This window comes from Theropithecus gelada, chromosome 7b (genome assembly GCF_003255815.1).
Source record: "Theropithecus gelada isolate Dixy chromosome 7b, Tgel_1.0, whole genome shotgun sequence".
NCBI lineage: Eukaryota > Metazoa > Chordata > Mammalia > Primates > Cercopithecidae > Theropithecus > Theropithecus gelada.
The window spans coordinates 5,773,847-5,797,725 of NC_037675.1; the positions used below are offsets into that span (position 1 = coordinate 5,773,847).

General features: G+C 52.7%; 1 protein-coding gene across 1 annotated transcript; it reads right to left on the reverse strand.

Moving 5' to 3' along the window:
* Positions 1 to 2,489: 2,489 nt before the first annotated feature.
* LOC112629160 lies at positions 2,490 to 23,411 on the reverse strand. Its single transcript, XM_025392636.1, has 5 exons — positions 22,608 to 23,411; positions 13,445 to 13,509; positions 12,751 to 12,832; positions 11,839 to 11,976; positions 2,490 to 5,928 (listed from the first exon to the last, which is right to left on the reverse strand). Exons 1-3 carry the CDS (start codon positions 23,409 to 23,411, stop codon positions 12,814 to 12,816), a joined length of 888 nt encoding a protein of 295 aa, XP_025248421.1. The 3' UTR covers positions 2,490 to 5,928; positions 11,839 to 11,976; positions 12,751 to 12,813.
* Positions 23,412 to 23,879: the final 468 nt, after the last annotated feature.

The following is a 23,879-nucleotide window of genomic DNA, read 5'->3' on the forward strand; positions in this document are numbered from 1 at the left end:
CAGGGACAGCAAGTGGTCCCCTCGCACACACAAAAGAACTCGTATGGTCCTTGCACTGCCACTAAGTCACTGCCCAGTCTAGCCCACCCCACCCCAGCAACCACCATTTGGCCCAGGACTTTATTTTAGGCTCTGGGAATGGGATGGGGGAGTGAGTGGGCACAGTTGATTCCCCTAACAGCTGAGCCACACACACATGTCCGGCTCTTTAAGAGGGGCCTCAGGACCTGGGGAGCTACATTCTAACTAGGATCCCCTCCAGTCCAAATTTGAGAGGAGCCAAAGAAGCGCCAGAGTCAGAAACACAGAAGGGGAGACCAAGAAGCTAACCGGGAGAGATGGGTGAGCCAAACGACTTTGGGAAAGGCCAGCGATCTTACCGGGCCTCGGCTGGGCGCACTTGCCCTCCATACCCACTGCCCAGGCCTGGTACTCCCCAGAGCCCTGGAGCGACAGTGCACTCCCCACCCCACCGGAGGCCCAGCGGGGCTGCCCAGCAGGTTTTCAGCACACCATCCTCCGCCCCGCTCCTTGGGGCCCCGCATAGTCCCTGGCGGGGGGCGGGGCAGAGGGATACCGGCGAACCCCGCAAAGGGCTCTTACCTCCGCGCGGGCATCCGTCCGACCAAGCACAGTTTGCCGCTGGGACTGCGGGGTTGGGGAGGCTCCCACGGGCTCGTATCGCGCCTCCACTCCCCTCCGCAGCCCCCCTCCCTCCACGCCGGCCCGAGCCCCTAGATCCTTCGGTGGTACCGAGCGGCGACGCCGGGACCAGGGGACAGGCGCCGCGCCGGCAGGAGGAGGAGGCTCCTGCGGGGCGCGGCGGGGCGGGGCGGGGGTCTTTTCTGGGCCCCGCCCGGGAGGGGACGTGGGAGCGATTATCCCAGAGAACAAAGGCGGCCGGGTAAGGCTTAGCGCCCCTCGGGCCTGGCCCTGAACTTGAACTTGTATTTGACACTTTGTCCGGAAGGTGGCGGGGAAGCCCATCTGAGCTGGGACGGGGCTCGTCCGGCCACCTTCCGTCCTGGGTAGGGGGCAAGCCTGCCCCTTTCTACCCCCAGAGGGAGCGGGGCATCCTAAGGGTCCCGGCGCGCCCCAAGCAATCTTGGGCTCGAGGGTCCTGAGATCCCCGCGTTCCCTCGGAGAGTTGGAGTGAGGACGAGGTCCTGGGTCTCCGGGCCAGAGGAGTAGGCCGGGGTCCTACGCCGCGTCCCCCTCCCTCGGTCCCACCCTCTTGGGCCAGGCCCGCCGCCCTCGCTGCCCGGGGCAGGCCGGATTCTTTGCACGTCGTGTCGGCGGCCGCTATTCAGCCGCTAATTGAACGTTAATGGCAGGTGCGGATGAGGTCACCGGAGCTGGCTTTTCTCACACATTTTTCATGCAAATTCGCGAAACTCTAAACAAATTTGAATAAAAAGCTCTTTGTGCCGCGCGCCCCCCAGTCGTCTCTCTCCCGCTCGGGGTCCTGGCTCCTCCCGGTGCCCTGGGGCTCGAGCCGGGAGCTCCGGGGAGCGCCGCCTGCCGGTCAGTGGTTCCGCCCTACCAGTGGTTAAACGCGGCCCGGGCTACTGGGGGGCGGGTGAAAGATGTTTCATTTGGGGTCGTGGGCCCGGGTTAGGTTGATGGGGCTTTTAGGGAGGCAGTGTGTGCAGTTAAATGCCTGGCATCTGGACAGACAAACGTGAGTGTGCTGGCATCCTGGCTGCAATCCCCCCTCCTCCACCACACACGGAGCCACACGGGCCACTTTGGATGGCCAACTTGGCCTCACTCTCGTTCTTGGTTAAATAGGAATAAGGATAGTGCCCAGCTATGCACACAGATGTGAAGATTAAGCCACGATTTAAGACACAAACTAGCACTTAGAATAGTGCCTGGCACAGTAAGTCTTGATTATTCTCTGCAGTCCAAAGGCCTTGTGAGAATGAATGCTGTGATGAAAGCAGGGTTGTGAATTAGCTCATACACGAGAAAACTTACCAGGGGCTTTCAAGAGACTCACCACCCCCGCCCCACCATCCCATTCTGGTCACAGAGATGAGATCTGGAGGCCAACTCCACTGCTTCCCAGCTGTGTGGCTTTGCCTATTTCTTAGTCTCTCTGAGCCTCCGTTTCCTAGTCTATAAAAAAATTCAGTCTTACGGAGTCATTGTGAGAATTACATGAGAAGACACTGATGGAAGTTGAGGAGGAGTGTGGGGGCTAGCTCCCAATCTAGAACCTCCAGGACCCCTCTCCTGAGGGCAGGGCACCCTCAAGGCAAGGTGGGCCTTGCACTGGCCATGACCTTCTCTTCTTGCCCAAATGACCCTAGCTCAGGTCAAGAAGACAGACTTTCTAAGCCTTGTAAGACTTCTTGCTCCATCCTTTGCACCCATACCAGGGTCCCCACCACACCCCAAGACATGAAGAGTTGTTTTTGCTGGTGGCAGAGTGCTACTTTCCTCACTCATGTCCTCCTAGAAAAACTGACCAGAGACATGGAAGGCTTTGCAAAGAAAATTTATTCATTGTAGGTTGCAAGAAAGGCAGGGGGTTCACAGCATAGGAAGAGACCTCTCCCAGAGAATGCCCTAGTACTCCCTCAGGAGGACCTGTGGGGCTTGGAAGGGTCCTGGTGATTCAAGCTACCTGAGTGCCATTGCTGCTCTCCTACTTCTGCCTCTCCAGCCTGTCTTTCCAGAGCCCACCAGGCCAGCCTCTGGCAAGCACTGGAGCAGGTCTCGGGAGCATCCTCATCTTCCTCCCAAGGACCCCAAGGAACAGCCAATCCTGCAGGAATACAGATGACCAGCAGCCATGGGCTCCAATCTGTATGAGGCTCTGTAACCCTGTAAACCCCTCCTCTCACCCCGCTGCCCAGTCCAGGTTTGGGCAAAACCCAGGGGATGGCATTAGGTGGAACTGTGGGAGAAGCCCAGCTAAAAGACTATTTGAGGTGACCCTGCAGGGCAGGGGTTAATGTCTCTATATGTGGGCACCGGCAAGGGGAGTCTGCAGCTTTAGGGACCTCCTATAAGTGGCCAAACGAAACAGGATCTCTTTGGAGTCAAAGTACAGACTTCAAAGTCAAAGAGACTTGGTTTGGATCTCAGTTCTGGCACTTACAAGCTGTGTGACTTAGGACATGTAACTTAACTTTTCTGGGCCTCAGTGTCCTCATCTGCAAAATGGGTGTACCAATGACACCCACACACCATAAAATGATGAGGAGTCACTGCACTAAGGCATGTGACCTGGGACCTGACAGCCTTCTGCACTTGGCCACTCTTAATGCTTTTTTCCTTCCCAGTCCACTGGCCCCACAGCCAATCTGAAGTAGCTGTGCCCAGGCCTCAGGGACCAGGTTTCCCAGACCCCTCTGAACAGCCCCATTATGCCTCTTCCTGCCCCCTGCCCCTGCTCCCTCCCAGGCTACTGAGGCACTACTGAGAGCTCTGCAGGCTGCTGCAGCCCCCAACCTAAGGCAGGTGTAACCTGACCCAGTGCCACCAGGGAGGGTGGTGTGCAGCATTACCTCTTGGAGACACTTTCCAGGCCATTTACTCTTTCGGGGATGAAGTAGGGGTGGCAATTGCCCTACTGGGCACCCACACCTCTTCTGCTCTGTGATGTCTTTCTCTCCACACATGCTGCTTATGCAAATAGGCCCATTCACAGCCCTGTTCCCCACCCCCCAGCACGGTGATACTTTTGGGCTATGGCCAAATGGGGACACTTCCCAGTTCACCATGTCCAACACCTGGCATGACCCCAGTGCCTCCAAAGGCCTCCTCCCCCAAACAAGCAGGTCCTCAGGGCAGAGGGGCAATGTCTGCATGGAAAGAAACTGAGAGCCAAGATCTAGCCACCATCCCCCACCCACCTCCCCTGTCCCTAGCCAAGCTCCTGGCTCTGCCCCTCACCTGCAGAGGAGCTGCAACAAACCAATTAACTTCTTTTGATTTGGTGAAACTGGAATAATGATACCCACGTAAGCAAGACCCAGAGACAGTAAGCCTGGCACTTAGTAGGTTTTCGATTAACACTAGCAACCATGATGATATGTGATTATTAGGCCCCAAAATGGCCCATGGCTGAAGCCACCAGTAATTGTGGGATACTTTCTCCAGTAACATCACTACCACCCTCTTAAAGCACCCACGCCAAGTTAGTTGATAGAAGTTAAGCCTATTATACTGAACAACCCTTTACATCTTTCAATAAAAGTATCTTAGGAGCACGAAAAGAAAACAGAACAGTATAGAAGAGTGCATTCCCCCATGCCCACTCCCTAGAGGTAGCCTTCCAGTACATACTTCCGTATATAAGCATACTTATGACTCACTTTTAAACATCTACAAATAAGATCATACTCCACAGCCTGTTCTGTAACTTATTCTATTTACCTTATCATGTGAACTGGCCAACCTTCCACATCAACTCATATACGGAGATCTACCACATTGATTTTTACAGCTGCATAGGTATTCCACAGTATGAACAGACCATAGGTTCATGTCCATTTCTTTACACTCTTCAAAAGAAATGCTCTGATGAACATCCTTGTACGTAATTCTTTGGGAACTTTTACAAATATGCCCACAGAGTAAATAGTGCCATTTTTGTGACCAAGTATATTTGCCTTTTACATTTTGATATTGCCACATTTCAGAAAATATTGTAGAATTTACACTCCCCAACTGACAGTGCTTGAGAGTGTCTTGAAATAGGCATGTGATGGTACAGAAACCACAAAATTAGCCTGCCAATTGGTGCAGGCCACAAAGGCACCCACAGAGCCAGCAGAGAATGGCACTGGACTAACATGATGTCCTCAGGGTTGTTCCCAGTGGTTTCTTCCTATCCAGGCCTGTATAGGCTAGGGGCCCAAGGGTGCCCTGAATCAGAAGGGAGTGGGGCCCACAGGGGGACTGGGTGGAGGGCAGGCCAGCATGTCCCGCCTGAATGATTTCCTGCAGCCATTGTCTCTGCCCTGCCTGGTCTCCTTGGGGGGAGTTTATTCAGAGGCCCTTGGAAAGGGGGCTAGGCAGGAGGAGGGTGTGCAGTCCTCACCAAAGGCACCCAGGAATGTGTCATAGGAGGGGGAGAAAGAGGAAGGGGGGGAACCCATCCCTGGGAGAGACGGGACGTCAAGAACCCCTGACTAATGAATAGCGAGTTTGCCCTTGAACCTCACTGGGTTTCGCCATTCTCAGGCACAGAACAAGAGCTGAGACACGTCTGAGCCCAGCTGCACAGGGACGGCGGCGGTTCATCTCAGACACTTTGACAGGCCGGGCCTTTTCCCTGCATAGCTCAGATCTGCCTCCGGACTCCCCTGGCAACAGCACAGCAGCATGGCTCCCGGGTCCAGGCCCTGCCTGCTGTGAGCAGGAGGAGGGAGGAAGAGGAGCACCAAGGGGAGGACAGCTGGGGAGAGGGAGTCGTTAACTCCTAGCAGGCTGGAGTCCCTTGCTTTGGCAACTTTGCCAGTGTGCTGCCCTTGGTCCTAGGCTGGAAACACGGTAAAGAGCTTCCGTTTGCTGGAGGCCTACCCAGAATGTTCCATGCACCTCAGACCCAAACAGATCTGACAAGAACAGACATAGTGAAGAAGGAGATGCTAGGCCAATGGGCCAAAGGCAAAGGCCCTTGAGGGATGGGTTGGGGTACATTTTCCCAGGTCCCCTGCCAAGTCCCAGATGGGCAGGATTACGGGGTCCTCCTCCTCCATCCTGGTCCCTGGCTGTTACAACCTCAGAACAGAGGCTACTTGTTCTCCCTTCCTGCTGGGCTTTTTCCCTTCTGAGGCTCTTGCATGTCCTGGGGTGGCTTGGCTCTGTGTTCCAATCCTGTGACCTTGGCAAGAGCCACAATTCCTCTGTCTCCATTTTCATAAAAGCTGAAAAGAGGCTGTCCGATCATACTTCACTTCACAGGACAATCTAAAGATAAGAGAAATAATATGTGAGAAGCTTTGCACTCTGGGGAGGAAGGTGTCCTATAAATCTCATTCAGGTATTATTAGGGCTGAAATTAGGTATTTCTGCCCCCTGGGGAAAGAGGGGCAGTGGGCTGGGGGGAGGCGCTCCTCCAAGGTTGTCTCAGCACTTCGCCAGCAGGGCAGTCCTGAAACTCAAAGGCAAGAGGTCAGGAAAGTTAAGCGTTTATGTCTGTGGCCTTTGAAGCCTCTGGGTACAGCTGGCACTAGGAGGTAAGACAGAACATCATTTCGAGGTACTTTATCTGTGTTATTTCTATGCCTCACTGCAACTTTATGAGAAAGGTGTGGTTATCTTCATGTTAGAAATAAGGAAATAGAGGATCAGAGAAGCTAAGGAGCTGGCCCAAGGTCATGCCAGTCATATAAGATGCTGAGCCCACATCCATGTATCAGCTGTACCAGTGGAAGAGCCGCCTAGCTGGGGTGCTTCGGAGAGGGGTCAGCACCAAAAAGTAGTGTTTCCCCCATGGTTGCTTCTCAGGGATTGGAGCTTTTGAGTCTAAAGGTTCTGGCCTAAGGAAGTGGAATGGGGCAAGTCCCAAGGAGAACACTGCAAACCCACCTTGAGGGCCACCTGAGCAAACAAAGCCACCAAGGCAAACACCATTCAGAGCAAATAGAAGTAGAAGAAAGGACAAAAGCATCCAGATTAGAGACTGGGAGCGCACCTAGGTGAGACTCATGTTCTCTGCCCAAGTCTTGCTCCAGGACAGGTCACTGCCCAGCCCCATGCCCCTTGCCAGCAGTGAGCTGGGTTTTCATTTTTGTAGCCTCTAGGTAATGGTGTCTCCTTGCATCCCAGGCCAGCTTGAACAGGACAAAGCTAATTGTGTTTCCTGTAAGCCAGGGGGCTGGGAGCAGGGGTTACTGGCAGGTAACAGAGTAGAAGCAGCAAGAAGAACTCCCAGATGAAAAAATGCAGGGGCTAAAAGGGACCTCAGATACCATCCTATTCAATGCTCCTTTTCTTTTTTCTCTTTCTCTTTCTTTTTTAAGAAATAGGATCTTGCTCTGTCATCCAGGTAAGAGTGCAGTAGTGCAATCACTGCAGCCTTGGAACTACTGGGCTCAAGGGATCTTCCTGCCTCAGCTTCCCAGGTAGCCAGAACTATGGATGCATGCCACCACACTCGGCTAATTTTTTCATTTTTTAAGAATAGCGTCTCACTGTTCTCAAACTCAGGCTGTTCTCAAACTCTTGGCCTCAAGAGAGCCTCCTACCTCAGCCTCCCCAGTTACTGGGATTACAGGTGTAAGCTACTGCACTAGCTCAATGCTACTTTTCTGGGTCCAGTAAAGGAGGTGGCTTGCCCAAGACCACTCAGTGGAAAAGTGGGCTAGAGTCCAGATCTCTGACTTCCAGCTAGGTAAGGTTGTGCCTTCCTATGCCCTTGTTACTTAACCAGACCACCTTAGGCCCTCAAAGCCATTAATTTCACCCAACAAGGCAAAGAGATAGGCCAGGTAAAAGGAGTCAGTGTTGGCTAAGTGCACCACATGTCCAGGTGTGGCCTCGGAAAGCCTGGGGCTGGGAGAAGATGCTGCCTGCCTTGAGGTCAGAATCTTTCCACGATGACAGAACATGGCTCCACACTACCCCAACACGACACTCCCATACTCCACAGTCAGATAACAGAAACCATGAACTTCCCCTGGCTGATTAAGAAACAGGCATGAGGAGTTAGATCAGAGCACAAACAGACCCTCTAATCCTGACCCACGGTGCTTCTGAGAAGAAGGGACAGGAAGGAGGGGCAGCTCTAGGGGACATGAGGATGGCGAGAGCCCACAGAAGCAGCTCTTCCTCAGAGCCTGGTGGCAGGTCTGCTGCCAGCTTGGGGCAGGAGCTGGGAAGGCCCTCAGCTCACTGCCCTCTGCTTCCAGGTCCTCTTTCAGGTCAGGCAGGGTGCGCCGTGCTAAGCACGCCTGACTTGCTTGAATGCAAAGATCTCAGGATCCTGCATCCTGCAACCTCCTCAGGAGCTGCCCTCAAGGGATGTCTGTATGCTTGCTGATAAACGGACTCATGATGGGGCAGAAAGACACAGGGACAAGTTCTGCTCAGCTGTGCCCTCCTCCCTGGGTGATGATTTGGGCCAGCTGTCATTCTGACTGGTTGGTGCCCAACCTGTACAGGTGGTTAAATATTCTGAATATCACCACTGTCCACATTCCCCAAATCTCAGCTATCTTAAATGACCTGCAGAACCTTAACTCCTTCATCTCTGCCCCATATCTAAAGGAAAAGGAGAAGAAAAATTAACCCCATTGAGTGTTTCCCATGTGCCCAAGAGTCTTCATAGCAGCTCCAATGGAGGTAGGGATTATGATGCTCATTTTATAAATGAGGGTTTGGAGGCTCTGAGACATCCAGGGTCTGCTGCAGAGTCATGGCAGAAGCAGAGCCCTGGGCCTCGGCCCACAGCATCTTCTCCTCTGTTCCTACCCTCCAGCCAAGGTCCAAGGCCTGGGGGCTGCCCCAGTTCTGCTAAGCTGGATGCCTCAGAACCACTCGGGCTTGCATTCACACCCCCACCTCAATTTCCTGTCTCTCCTGGCTTCTCTCAGGGCCCATCGCTGAGAGAATCAGGGGTTCATCTCAGGGGTTCTCTCCCCTGCTCATCTAGGCAGGGAAGCCATTCCACCCAGCATACTTGCTTAGTTCTAGACAAATCCCCACCCCCGACTAACCCAACAGCATATTCCTGGCTGACCACGGGGATGATACCTGCAACTTACAGAGACTTCTTCTAACTGGGATTGGTAGCCAGAGGATTTGGGGGCTGGGGTAAGGGTGGGGGCAGCTACCAAACAATAAAAACTTAGCCATGCAGAAAGGGCCAGAAAGCCCTAATCTTGGGAACCTTCCTCCTGAGGGACAAAGAGGAGGTGACGCCCGACTGCATGCAGGGTCTGTGCCTCAGCCCTCCACTGGGTACCACCTGTGCTGGGTCCAGCCCTGCCGGGCCACTGCCTTAGGAGTGGGAGCTGCGCTCGGAATGTGATTCTCCAGCTTTGCATGACACTCTGGTAGCAGAGTGCGACTCCCAAGATCCCCTGTCACCTCCTAAAGCCTCTGCCAGCCTGCCCCCCAGCACCACAAGGATCACCAGATTAAGGAGCTCAGAGCTACAGCTGAGGCGGCTAAACCCTGGGAGGTAGGAATGGGGAGGGGCAGGGAGGCCAGTGGGCAGCTCTCCCAAGGCCCTGCTGCCCTGCCTCTTCTCCCAACCCGTACTGTAGGCAACTCTCTCACTCTATCCCTGCCATGAAGCGCTAACTTCTATCTTCTTTTCTTCTTGAGCTTTGGACTTTACCACCAGTTATCCAGCTTGAGTGAGGAGCAGTTCAGGGAGACAGGGAAAGGGGTAGAAAGAGAGGCCCCCCAGAAACAGAAATAAAAAGAGAGAGAGAGGCGGGGAGGAAAAAGGCAGCCCAGATGGAAAGAACAAGCGCACTGCGTATGGGAACTGGCTGGCACAGCGGCATGGGAAGGAAGGTCCCTGCTGGAAGGGAGGTCCAGGGTCTCTCCCCTGCCTGGCCTAAGTGGCTACCTGAGGTTAATTCCAGAGGCTCCTTGTGGGTGGCTCTGGTCAGCTGCCTGGCCTCAGTGCAAGGTACATCCCACAACACCTGATGAGAGAGTGGGAGAGTGACAGAGATTGGGAGGCTGGCAAAGAAGGAGCCAGACCCCCTGGCCACTTAACCTGAGACTCCTGCACTAAACAGCAGGGTGATGCTTCATCCCACTCCCCACCCACCACCTGGGGTTATTCTGAAGGGCTGTGGAGAGGTGGGAACTCTGAAGTTCCCAGATGAACCCTGACCCTTCTCAGCCCTGTCCCCTGCCCACCCCCACCAACCCTGTCCCAGGACCTGCAGGGGGCAACCAGGACACACCTAGGGCCCTGGCTAGCAGCTGCTCTCCCTCCAGCTTCTCCTTTGCCACTGCCAAGCTCTCTTCTGCTTGGCAGTCTCTGTGCAGAGAACCAGGGCCTGCTTCTCACCACTGCAGGTTAGGGATGGGGAAGAGCTCCTCTGTGAAGACCTGGGAAGACAGGCTCTGCCTGCTCTTGGTCCTCCCCACACTCTGAAAACAGGAGCCCGCACTGAATATCAACAGGGATGAGGCCAGGCGCAGTGGCTCAAGCCTGTAATCCCAGCACTTTGGGAGGCCGAGACGGGCAGATCAGGAGGTCAGGAGATCGAGACCATCCTGGCGAACACGGTGAAACCCCGTCTCTACTAAAAAGTACCAAAAAAACTAGCTGGCCGAGGTGGCGGGCGCCTGTAGTCCCAGCTACTCGGGAGGCTGAGGCAGGAGAATGGCGTGAACCCGGGAGGCGGAGCTTGCAGTGAGCTAACATCCGGCCACCGCACTCCAGCCTGGGCAACAGAGCGAGACTCCGTCTCAAAAAAAAAAAAAAAAACCAAAAACAAAAAACAGGGATGAAATCCTTCCTGCAGCACTCCCCTCCACCCCAGCCAGAATTCATTAGTCCCATTCCTGTCATTGTGCTAAATTAGCGAATGCTAAATCAACATAGTTTTGAAATGATCACCACTGTTACCACCATCAGAGGCTTTCTGAACTAGAAGAGAGCCAAGAGATTCCTGAAGTTCAACTCACTCCTCTTGCCAACAAGAAAACTACGATTCAGGAGTTGGGGTCACTTGGCCTGCCTGAGGTCACATAGAAACCGGTAGCAAGGACATGCCTTACGCCCTGTCTACCAGACCCCTTTCCTTTCAGGCCAGGCCTCTATGAGGTCCTAAAAGGAAGCTTCTCCATCATATTCCACACAAGATCCTGGTCCAACCACAGGCGGCAGGGGTCTGGGGACAGGGGAGGCCGTAATGCGATCAGCAGACTGGCCATCTGGCTCGGGGACGGAGAAGAGTCCAGACTGGCTGTTTCTGCTGCCCGGTCCCAAGGGGCCCTGTGTCGCAAGAGACAGACTGCCAGATGGACAGGCACTGGCCTGGGTCTGGGAGGAAGCCAGTGAGTCCCAGCAGTCAGAGCTGACCAACTTTCAGACATGGAGGGGTGGCGGGAAGAAGGCCTAGGGAGCAAAGCCAGGCCTCCCAGACGGCAGAGAGACAGAACTATAGGATGGGAAAGCCGCAATTCCCTGGCCAGGCTCAGAGCCTGGCTCTCCAGGTAGGCCCAGCCCCTCTCAGCTCCAGGCCCCCAGGCTACTGGCCAGCCACAAACAGGGCCCCCTCCCGGGGAAAGGCAAACACATCTCCCCTGGCACCTTCTCAGACATGCATGCAAAACTAATTAACATGGGGAGACATGCGAGCAGCCGGCCAGCTCCACACCCTCGAGTCCACGCAAACAAGGCGAGCCCTTGTCCAGGGGACGTGCACAAAGCTTTGTTGCTAATTTAGGCATCTGTCTCTGTCTGGTCTGGTCCTCCTGCCTGCGCTGGGGTTTTTCCCAGCCCCTTGGACAATGCTGGGAACAGGCCCACCGATCCCTTATTCAAATCACACCCGGGACAATGAGCTCATTGTGCAGGCCACAGAAAAGGGGATGCTGGAGGGTGGGAGTGTATAACGGGGCATCAGGGAGTAGAGAAGGGTGGGGGGTGTACAGAAAATGGGAACCCAGGAAAGTGTTTACTAACACAGCCCCTGCAGCTGCCTTGGGCCCCTTGCCCCCTTCCAACCTGGCTTGGAACTGGGGGGAAGTGCTGGGACTCAGAGCTAGGGGGCCCCAGAGTAGAAGGCTCAAACCTTCATTTTGTTGACCTCTCTCACCTTCAACAGTTTATAGCTACCTCTGCACATCTAAGGCCAGGCACATTTTTTAATAGGGTGGTTTGGGGGCTTGTTTTCTTCTTACTTCAGGCTTAAATGTGCAGATCCCAACTGCAGAAGAAGAGACAAGGCTGAGGGAAGAGATGTTGGCGGCTGTGCAGGGTGGGACCTGCTGTCTCGGCCATTGTCTTCAAGCAACGTTTCATGTTCTCCTCCTTTCCAGCTAATAAATTAGAGAGGAGACGGTGAGCTGCGAAGGGAGAGGCTCCCCATGGATGGCAGCAGAGGGCTAGAAGGCAAGTCTGGGAGCTCACAGCAGATGGGGCTCACCCAGCCCAGCGCCTGCTCACACCACACCTGGTCAGCCACTCGCATGCAGCCCCACACAATGAGCAGTATGGAAAAAAATCCACAAACACACATACACACACACACACACATACACACACACACGCATCTCCTGAGGTCCCTGAGGAGGACAGCTGGGCTTTGAAATGCCCTCCCCGTTTACTGCCACCTCCCCAAGCTCCTTGTTGCACTGAGCACGCCTAGACAAGCCAACAGAAACAGACACACATAGCCTGTCACTGACACACAGACACACACAAACACACACACACACACACCCAGAGGCAGCCCCAGACACACACACTGACAATGGTGTAATGAATGCGGGAAGGCGAGAACATTCAGTCAAAAGCCCACACTCTGGCTGCCCAGCACCGGGGTGGCTAAAAGGTTGTGGAGAGGCTGTGAACTGGCTCTCCCAACAACCTCCTCCCCAAGGCTCCCAGGACTGCTGCCGGTGACACAGGAGGTGAAGTAAAATACCGTTTCAGGCATCCAGATGGAAGCAAATTCCTTCAGAGACAGAAAAGTTTGGAACTGGTCTCAGCCCTTAGTCAGTATTGGCTGAACTGTCTGGAATTTTTTTTTATAACAAAAGAAAGGGTGCTCAAAACTCATCTGAAGTATCCTGCATTTTGAGATGATATACCTTGAAGCTGGGGCAAAGTGGAGCCTTGCTAGGATAGTTTCCTACTGCAGTACAATCCACAGGTTACAGTGATTCCTTCCTGCTGTTAAAAAAAAAATTCTGTGAAGGGTATCATAGGATGAAGAGGAACACAAATGGTTAAAGTATCAGAAAGTCTTTAAAATGTGTTTCTGGGGATCCCTCTACCATCCCAGAGGAATGGAACTATAGTAGGTCGAACTATAAGAAATTGTCAATATTTGACTATTTTTCATCAACAAGAAAGAAATTTCATACGGGTCAACCTAGTAGGTGCTGGTTCCAAGAACCACCAAGGATATTTTTCCCTTTTAAATTAAATTACATTTTTTTTAAGAGACAGGGGTCTCATTCTGTCACCCAGGCTGGAGTGCAGTGGCGTGATCATAGCTCACTGCAGCCTGGAACCCCTGGGCTCAAGTGATCCTCCAGCCTCAGCCTCCCGAATAGCTGCGACTGCAGGTGTGCCATCATACCTAATATTTTCCCTTTTTAAATTGTCCTTCCCAAACTGGGTTATTTTCTCCCTGAATGTAGAAAAAAAATAACAGTATTCTAAAACCTAAATCTACCTTGGACCATCCATCTACAGCCACAGAAATACATCTTTCCAGCAGCTGGAAAGAACTGCAAACACACATGCGCAGCCCAATGCCCATGTCAGGAAGGGACCCACCTTTGGACTCTTGCCACCGGGGCTTCTGCTTCTCTTTTTGCTGTCTTCTGACTCCAGAGCATGTCCTGGATGGGGACAGAGGAACATGAGAGGGAAACTAGAACTGGAAATTGGTCAACTGCACACCCGGCCTCTCCAGCACTGGACTCGGCATATGCTCTGCCTTGGAAGAAGCATCTCCTGGGCAGCCTCATAACTGAAGCACATGCTGTCCACTGGCCGCCATATTCAAACCCAAGGCCAGATTCTGTGCATGCAGTATTCATCCAGCAAATCACCTCCAGGAGACCCAGGCAACGGAAGCCAAAGGGTGTGGACGCCACCCAGCGTAGGGAAGGCCTACTCATTGCCAGCATCCGGACATCCATTGGTCCCGTTGCTCACTGTCACAGAAGTCGGAGCACACCACGTCTTCCTGGGAAATCACCATCACCAATCTCTCTGGGGTTTCCTAAGGAAGGAAAGGTTGGAGGCTTCAGAAGCAGAGCACAGCACTGCTCTGTGTCTCGCCACCTGCTTCTCACCTGGCCACAGAGGAAAGCCTGTTCCATGTGTGCCCATCCTGCCCACCAGCAGCAGCTGCTGAGGGTGCACACTTCCCCTGAAAACGTTTCTGGTGGCTAAGGACCTGAGGTTCTATTTAAAGATACAGAACCACCTTCTATACAGCCAGAAGTGGCAGAGTCCCTCTTATATCCTTGACAAATGCTATGTAATTTCTGAGAGCTTTATCTTACTAATATACACACACCAACGTCAACAAAACTGCCAAAATAGCAATAATAATAAGATGAAACTTATTGCCCTTCCCATTCCTGGAAGGCAAGAAAGAATGACAGAGGCTGCAATTTGGGCTTTAGGGCTAGTGAATTCATTTGCAGGACTAGGCCCAACCCAGGGGCTGTGAGAATTACTCCCCAAAACCTCAGCTGTATGAAGAGAGGCAGCTGGGTATCCCCCATTGCTAACTTATATACAGGCCCACCTGCCAAAAACTGTACTCAGGATCCAACCTGGGTGCAGGGTAGCATGAGAACCAAGGTAAAATTCTAGCCTTGGTGCTCTGAACAGCATCTGATTTCTTCTGAGGAAGAGAAACCTACACGAATTCATCAAGATGTAATTTATTGTTTGATTACATTTAAGATGTTTCCTACCAATCTCACAAGTAAATCTCGATAGATTACTGCTATTTTGATTTATAAAATCAAACTGCCTTTTAGTCTGGGTGTGGTGGCTCATGCTGTAATCTTTTTTTTTTTTTTGGTGAGACAGAGATTTATTCTTGTTGCCCAGGCACGATCTCGGCTCATCGCATCCTCTGCCTCCCAGGTTTAAGCAATTCTCCTGCCTCAGCCTCCTGAGTAGCTGGGATTACAGGCATGTGCCACCACGCCGGCTAATTTTGTACTTTTAGTAGAGACGGGGTTTCTCCATGTTGCCCAGGCTGATCTTGAACTCCTGACCTCAGGTGATCCACCTGCCTCTGCCTTCCAAAGTGTTGGGATTACAGGCGTGAGCCACTGTGCCCGGCTCATGCTATAATCTCAACACTTTGGGAGGCCCAGGTGGGAGGATCGCTTGATGCCAGGAGTTTGAGACCAGCCTAGGCAACAAAGAAAGACCCTGTCTCTACAAAATAAATTTTTTTTAATTTTATAAAATAAATATAAAAGTCTGGGTGTGGTGGCACATGCCTGTAGTCCCAGTTACTCTGGAGGCTGAGGCAGAATTGCTTGAGCCAGTTCAAGGTTATGGTGAGCTATGATCAGGCCATTGCACTCCAGCGTGGCCGACACAGCAAGACCTTGTCTCAAAAAAAAAAAAAAAAAAAAAGGTGTTTTTAAAATGAAGAAAGGGTAACTGAAATGTCACAATTCTATACAGAAACAATGGAATCTAGAGAATTACAGTTCTAGCTGAGGCTAAACGACAGCTTAAGGTCATCACAGGCAAAGCATGACATGGCCTCTGACGCTGTTCTCCCAGGCTCTTGGGACATGGAGAGGGGCAGGAAAGTCAATAAGCCACAAACTGATGATAACTGTCAGACCCGGAGTGCCTGCTAATCTAGCACACCACCCCTGCTAGCCTGGCCTTCCAGCTCTAAACGGATATATGCCTTTCCACATCACACAAGCTAAAGTGCTGGGCCAGGGACTGTGGTTTCCTTCTCTGTATCCCCAGGGCCTTGCCCAGAGGCTGACACATAATGTGTGGTCAATAGACATTGAATGAATAAATGAGTGTGGTAAGAAAAAATACAGTGTGGCATGGGAAGACTTCCAATTTCAGAGCCCCGTAGTTCCCTTGCAAAGTGGGAAATGGCTCCACAGCACAGCCCTGGGGCTGCTGACGTCCAGGCCAGGTACCATAAGAGATGAGTGGCACAGGGTGGGTGTGGCTGCTTAGCTCAGGTTGGCCTGGGCAGCACAAGGCCTGATAGCCTCCAATACCCACCAGTCTTGCACATGGTGACCAAACCAATTCTCTTAGCCTGCTCCCTACCTCGTCATTCTTATCCTCCACCATCTGACCTGACCTACATCCAAATCTCAGGCCCAGGCCAGCAGGAATCCTCCTCCCACTTCATCTCCACAAAAAAAGGCCCTAGTCGAAGAGTTCTCCCCATTGGCAGGGATGCCGTCTTGCCCTCTCGACAGCCTAGAAGACCTGTTTGGGCACAGCGAGGCTTCTCCACCCCAATCTAATTCCTCTTCTCTTAACTCCCAAGGACAGAGACAAAACATCAAAACACTCTGCTCCTTGGATGTGTGCCGCCTTAGGCTGGTAATAGCTAGTTTCTCTGCTCCTAGAGGTCAGGAGTTCTCCCTGCACTGCAGAGCTTATGGCTGGTCTATAAACACCACAGCTTATTGTAGAGTGACTAACAGAGAGCTGACCCTGGTCCCTTGCTGGCCAGGGAAGGTGGCCTTCACTCGTGACAGACCAGCAAGATGGGGGATGCATGGTAAGTATTACTATTCCCAATTTTGCAGATGGGAAAACTGGCTCAGACGAAGAGGGGAAGGAGTGTCCTGTGGGCTCTGAATTAGATCAGACCAACCCCTCCACCTGGATACCCACTGGGCCACACTGCCTCTGCCTCACACCACCATGGTCTCGGAGTCTGTCACCCACAGTAGAAGAGAGAACAGTGAACTCGATACTGGGTAAAAGCAGCTGCACATTCAAAGGGAAGGGTAGCTATAAACTTGAGACTTGTTTCTTTACTCCCCTTTTCCCCAGCACTCATCAAGGAGGTAACATGCCTTCAGAGGCATCTGCCACCTCTCCTAACCTAAGGAGACAGTAGGAGCTATGGTGCAGAACTGGGCAGATAGGAGGAAGGCTTGACATTGTCTGCTTAAGGACAAGATGAGATGGGACAGAGGATGTGGGCCCCCTTCCCTCCTCCAGAAGACCATGGGTGCTACATCAGGGGGATACAACATTGCAAAAAGCAAAAGGCCAGCCTCATCCTGAGCAGCCACAGTCCCTTGGCACTGTGGGCAGGCTGGTAGGCTTGGGCCAACCCCGTAATTTTACAGACTGAGGCACAGCAGGGATATGGAACACACAATTAGGAGATAAATCCGGACTGGGTGGTATGCTGCTCACCCCTCTAGCACTGCACCAAGGCTCCCAGGGGCCCAGCATAGAGCCCTCCCATCTTGATTCTCCAGGTGTACTGCCAGCCCCAAGCAGGAGACACTGCAGAGGCATCCTGTGGCAACCCAAATGAACTCAAGCTGCTTCCCAAAGCCCAGGCTGATTCTTTGGGAGACAAGAACTCACTGGGGGCTGATAGTCCCTCCTATGCAAGGGCTGTAGCCCCTGTAACACACCCCATGCAGTCACCCAAATGGCATTTGGCTTAGAAAAGAAGGGAAAATCCATGGTCCAATTTACTACTCTTTTTTCTCCCGAAGAGACAGCCCTCAAAGGAGATACAATATACAAAGCATTAGCACAGAACCTGGCACAGAGTAAGTGCTCAGTAAATGGTTCCTGTCCCCATCATCATGACTCATTATGACTTCCTCGATGCCCATTTCTCACCTCCCAGGTTCATGTGAGGAGCCTTCTTTTTATAAATTCAAAGCTCACTGGAGCTGGAAGGCCCTTAACCCAGTCCAGGGTTTCCAGGGCAGGAAACTAGAGTTTCTGAGGGGGAAAGGGGGCTGGAGGCAAGCCCAGACCCACAGCCAGGGGTCCTCCAAGGGGAGAAAGCTAACTGGGGCCCCTCTGCCCTTTGACAGCAGTATGAGCCCAGCACCTCCCCGGAAAATCTGAGGCCCTGAAGCTTGGCAGGGAGCCAGGGCAGGAGGCCTCTCCAAGAAGACGCTGGCTCTGAGCCAAGATGCATCCCAGAAGCTCCAGCTCAGGGAGAGCAGCAGAGGCTGAGGGGAGGAGGGGCAGCCAGGAGAGGGGTGACAAGGAGCCCTCGGGCCAAAGGAAACAAACCTGCTGAAAGTGGGTTTGGCACGAACCTGGGATGCATGGCTGCCTTCCCGTGCCCTGTGGTTTCTGCACATCTGGGAGACTATGAAATCACTGCTAGGGACGGGGGAAGGAGGACAACCCTCCTGTTATCTACAGCTGTGCCCATTCAAACTCCACTGGGGCACTGCTAAACCTTCATCCAAAGATTCTTCTGGGGTTTACCTATTGGCTGCCTTGTCCCCACCTTAAATGCTGAAAAATACAATGTTGTCTACAGATTGAAGCCACGACTTCGGCCTCCAAGGACTGAGGGGTAATCCCCATTTAAAGGGCTGTACTAGGCACTCCTAAAAGCCCCTTAAGGCACGAGGTTCTCTATGTGCCTCCTCTCTAGCTTTTCCAGGGACCTCTATGCACAGAGCCCCGTGTGGCCACAAGCCTCCTGGGGGAGATCAGGATTAGTTACTAAGCACTGGGGATGGAAGTTCCAAGTATAATTTTAAATGTTTCCGAAGCTTCATTAAAATGTAAGAATGAACATGTCGTTTTAACAATATATTGTACTTAACCCAACATTATCATTTCAACATGCCACGTTGACCACATTTCATGAGATCAACAGCATGGGTGTCTAAGTGGTTATACAGGACAACAGCAACCTCTCCCCATTTTCAGATGAGGATGAGAATGTGGTCCAAGTATCTAAGAAAAGGGCAAGAGGATAGAAAGGGAAGTCCCAGCTGTGCCCATCAGCCTTTCTCTTCAGCTTCCAAATACACAGTCATGGCCTATGAAATAGATAATTTTATGATCAATCAAATTCAGGGAGACTGCAACATAAACCTATTTTGAAGCAGACAACCCAGAGAGGAGCAGAAATGAATATACTTGACATTACAAGGCTAAGGAACAAAGACCAACAGGAAGACACAAGAGGGAGGCTCTGGAAGACCTCTGCATTAGATGCCAGTCTTGCTAAGGACCTCTGTTTGTACAATCTCTGCTCAGGGCTACCTGGCTCCTGTGGGGTATAAATACTCCAGCACTGGGTCTGGTGAATTTTCTACCGTGTATCCCTGTAGGAACTACCCACAAAAGCTCCTCTCTGCTTTAGAAGGCAAGAACAAGTCGTGCATTTACCCAGTGCTTCTAGTCTTCTTACTCCGAGTCGCCATGCCAACACACAGTCATAATTACCGAGGAACGCGTCAATAGTGGCAGCATTGACAAAGACACTATATCAGGGCCTGTAAGCTAAGCAAGGTCAGGCTCCTCGAAGCCCCCCAGCTTCCTGCCCACTTCCTTTATTCCACTCTGATCCATTTCTTTCTCTTCATTCTTTCTCTCCCACCCAGATGGTCTCTGATTATATTTTCTCTGTAGAGAAAGGAACTACAGCTCAGCATATAAAACACTTTTATAGCAATTGGGAGACAGGTTCTCCTTGGAGTCCTGATTTTAACTTGTGGGAAAAGTCCCTTTAACATCCAGGCCTCAGTTATTTTGCCGTGAATGGGGAGAATATTTTGGATATTGCCTATTCAGCAGATGGGTGGCTGCATTTAATTCGCCTTCTAAATTCAGGGCTGATTTGTGTTATCTAGTCAACTCTAAGATCATCTTTCTGATCTGCACCAGAGGTACCAGAAGCTCAGGGAAACAAAAGACGGTTCAGATCAGAGAGGGAGCTGGTTTTAACACCTCAAGAACAGCAGGGCTTGTATTTCTCCCCAGGAAAGGCAAAAATCTCAAAAAAGGAGCCAGGAGCAGCTGAATGGTGGGCTCTATCAGATTATAAAAAGACAAGTGGGATGGATGAGAACTATCAGGCTAAATGACAAGCATCCTGAGGCCCCCAGTGAAACAGGACATGCACCCATTTAAAATGAGAGGTCAGAAAAAGGCGGCAGACAGCCATCACCAGAGCCCTACGCAAGAGCGCCCCAATTTCAGAACACCCAGTGCACCAACATCTGAACTTACAAAGGAGATAAATTGGAGGTTGATGATTAGCATCACAAAATGATTATTCCCTTTGTAAAAGGCTTCACTGCAGGACTGCTTTAAATAGTGCATTTAAACCATGATCTGATTTGCTAAATTCGATTTATACACATCTACTGCCTAAGCTGGCGTGCGGCTGTATTTACATGTCTTCCCTTGGCACAGAGGAGGGGAGAAGCCAGCCATTATTTGGGGCCTTTAATCCTTGTAGACAGTAACTAATCTGGGGAGCTGAACCCTGTTTTTCTTCCACAGCTGGGGCTTTAGCTGCAAACCAGCCCTAGTTACCTACTCTGCTTTGTTCATGCAGATTCTACCCAAAGACGACAGAATTTGGCCAGGATCTGTTGGAGCCTTTCTGCCAATAGGGACTCCCATCAAGAAGCACAACCCTCCCCACACCCAGGGGTGACACTTTTCCAGCCTAGAATTCCAGAGAATCTGGTCTGTTGCAGGTCACTAAATTTATTCAGCACCTACAGTTATCATGCCAGGGATTCAAATGCTACCTTTTGGGAGCCATGGAAATTTACTAATCTAAGCCACATTCTGTGATTTGTACTTAAGCCGTGGGAATCAAACCTGAGCAAGTACAGAAAGGCTGTCTCTCCACCCAAAGAGGACAAAAAAAATGAGTCGGCCAGTTCTCATGGCCACTGTGCTGGTGGGGAAACCTCCCTTGGTTCACCTAAAGGGACTTGCCGGTGTTACTGACAACATAGTCCCCCAAGAGACAAATGACCCTTTCCTATAAGGTCCAATAATGTGATGGGGCAGAATAGGATGACTGCCAAAAGGGAAAACACACTACCCACCTCGTACCACTTGCCAGGAGAGAGACCTAGGGAATTAAGGATCAGGAACCTAACATTAAAAAAATAAAGGCCCCCTAGAAAACTGAAGTCAGGGACTTCCCCTCTACCACCACCCCCCCAATCCCCTCATTATCAGAGGTTTTAGCCCCACTCAATTATCAAATATTTAGAGACACCCACAATGATGAGTCCAGCCCAGCACTAGGAACTGGGAGAAAAGAAAGGAACAAGGAAGCATCCAGGTCTGAGCAATTTATAGTGAGGAATGGAGTCGCTAGACCACAATTAAACTGTCTCCAAGTTGAGAAGCCCACTAAAGCCTGCTCATGAGAGGATGGGAACTGGACTGGGAGTCAGGACCCCTGGGTCTCAGTCCTCACTGTACTAGCTAATTTTGTGACCTTGGTGAAAATCACGTAACCTCTCTGGACCTGGTTCCTCATCAGTGACATGAGCAGTTGACCTACATAACCACTAAGCTTTACATTTTCTATAAGCCTCATGCAGGAAAAACGTTCATCTCTCTAAAATCCTGATGAGTTTCATTTTAAAAACAAGGTTATCACCATCATGTTTTCTTTTCGTGGCTGCCAGGAAGCTCAGAATAATCACATTATTCAGTCACACAATCTGAGGCCAGGGCTTTAGACTGGGAGGTTGGGGGATGACAGGAGAGCCCTCACTTGTGAGGCAGGGCTGTGTGGGGATGGGGACTTGGATTCAGGAGAGGCTTGGTGCTTATTTGAAAGATGAAACCGGCCGGGCGCGGTGGCTCAAGCCTGTAATCCCAGCACTTTGGGAGGCCGAGACGGGCGGATCACGAGGTCAGGAGATCGAGACCATGCTGGCTAACACGGTGAAACCCCGTTTCTACTAAAAAATACAAAAAACTAGCTGGGCGAGGTGGCGGGCGCCTGTAGTCCCAGCTACTCGGGAGGCTGAGGCAGGAGAATGGCGTGAACCCAGGAGGCGGAGCTTGCAGTGAGCTGAGATCCGGCCACTGCACTCCAGCTTGGGCGACAGAGTGAGACTCCGTCTCAAAAAAAAAAAAAAAAAAAAAAAAGAAAGATGAAACCACAACGGTGATGAATCCCTGTGTTCCTGTGTACGTGCAGAGAGACAGGTTGGGAACGCAGGCCTTGGGGCAGATAGCCCCGAGTCCACAACCGGCTCTACCACATCCTAGCTATAGCAAAAGACACAAATAGTGAATCATCACCCTATCTGTCAAGGTGAGGTCGAATTCTCTTGAAGCTGTTAGCAATAGCCCTGGCACAAAGCGGGACTCCAAAGACACAAACTAGTATTACTGAAGTTTCTTGGTCACTCTGCATATAAATGCACACATCTGGGATCTGCTTCAAGGCAGCGGTGGGTCAATGCGGACAGCTAGAAAAACAGTGATTGTGCTTAAATTATTCACGAGGGTAGGATAGGGGCAAAGGAGGCAGAAGAGCAGAAGCTCTGGCCCTTAGGCCTGGAGGTGGCAAGCTCAAACATGCAGCTCCAATGCCCGGCCCCCTTTATTCGCATCTGACCCGCAGCCTGCCCTGGGATGGTGTGAATGGAGCCTCCCGGCCGGTCCTCAAACCCAACCACACGGACCATGGAGGCCCTCGCCAGCTCCTGTCCGGGTCTCGAGGCCCACGGCTCCCTGGCCCGTGGCTATCCTTGCACTTGGGACCACACTCAGTCCCAGGAGGGCGGCTCGCCATGTCAGGCTTCGCGGTTCCAAGAAAACGCGGGCGTTAGCCACGCACCTAGCACTCCTCGAAAACAATCAAAGAGCTCGAAGCGCTCTCGGTTGCAGACTCCAAAATAACGCCATTGTTCCCCACGCGGGGAAGGCCATTTCCGCCCCTGCCCGGGGCGGGCAGCCCAGTGAGGAGGGCTCTTACCGGACGCCTTTCTCCCCAGCAGCCACGACACGCACAGCCGGGCTCGGCGGCTGCGGCTCCGGGGACCGGGCAGCCGCGACGGAGGGTCCGGCTGGCTGTGGGCAGGAAGACGGCAGCCATTCGCTCCTCTAGGCCTCGGGGTAATGAATAACGGGGCATCTGTCTGGGGCGAGCGGGCAGGGAGCGCTCGACGCGCGTTCCGCTTCCGTGGGCCGCGCGGCTGGACGAGTGCGAGGAGGGGATCGGCGGGCCCTTGGCGCGGTGACCTCCCGGGTGCCCACGCAGCCATCTTGCCGCCCCTCTTCGCGCTCTCAAAATGGCCTCCCGGGTCCGCGGCGCGGGCCGAGGGGAAACAGCCGCGGGCCTGCCGGCGTCCTTCCCTCCTGCCTCCCCAGCCCCGGGCAGCCAGTGGGCGCGCGCCCCCAGTGCCCGCACTCTGGGGCCTGCGACGACCTTCCCGGCCTGATGCCAGTTCTGGGCTGCGGGCGCTTCAGGTTGCGAAGGCCGTAGGCCCAGGCGGTGCCCTGGCATAGACAAGGTGTGAATGCTTGGAAAGGATTCTTTGCTTAGGCTCTTGCCGTACTGCGGCTTCCGAGTTTGTGCCTCTTTTTCCCGTTTCCCTAGCTCTGGGTGGGGAGCGCGGGTCCAGGCCCTGAGCTCCGCGGGGGCCGGCCTGGTCCTGCGCAGGCGGGAAGCAGCCACGCCACTCCCAGCTAAGGCTCTAGCAACCGAGCGCCTCAGGCTCCCGCGAACGCCGGGTGTCCAAGAAGCCGCCTCCGGTGCTAGAACCGCCAGAGCCGCCATTTACTTTGCGCCCACTGTGTGCTACACGCCGTGCTCTGCCAAATTATGTCATAGAGCACAAGCAGCCAGCAGGTGTATGGTTAAAGCCATTTCACAGGTTGAGGGTGAGGGATGACATTGGATCCGGGCCTAGGGAGGAGGGGAGTAGTCTTGCTGGTGACCCAGGTAAAAACATAGGCGCACTACCAACCTGATCCTGGAATTTCCCAACCTCCCAACCCGCAGCCCACTCTCTGAGCCATCTGGGGCGGAGTGCGGGTGCGGGCAGCCAGCTCCTCCTCCCACTCCCTGGCTCTGGTCGCTCACCTCTCCTCCGGTGGGCCCTCCTACTAGTAAGTGCTGCTAACTGCTGGCGAGTTCGTGACTGCGAAGAGGGCGCTGATCGCAGGCAGAAACCGCGCCAAGGAGGGAGGCACCAGCAGGGGAGTAACTGTAAAACAGAGCCGAGATATCAGGCACCCCCCACGA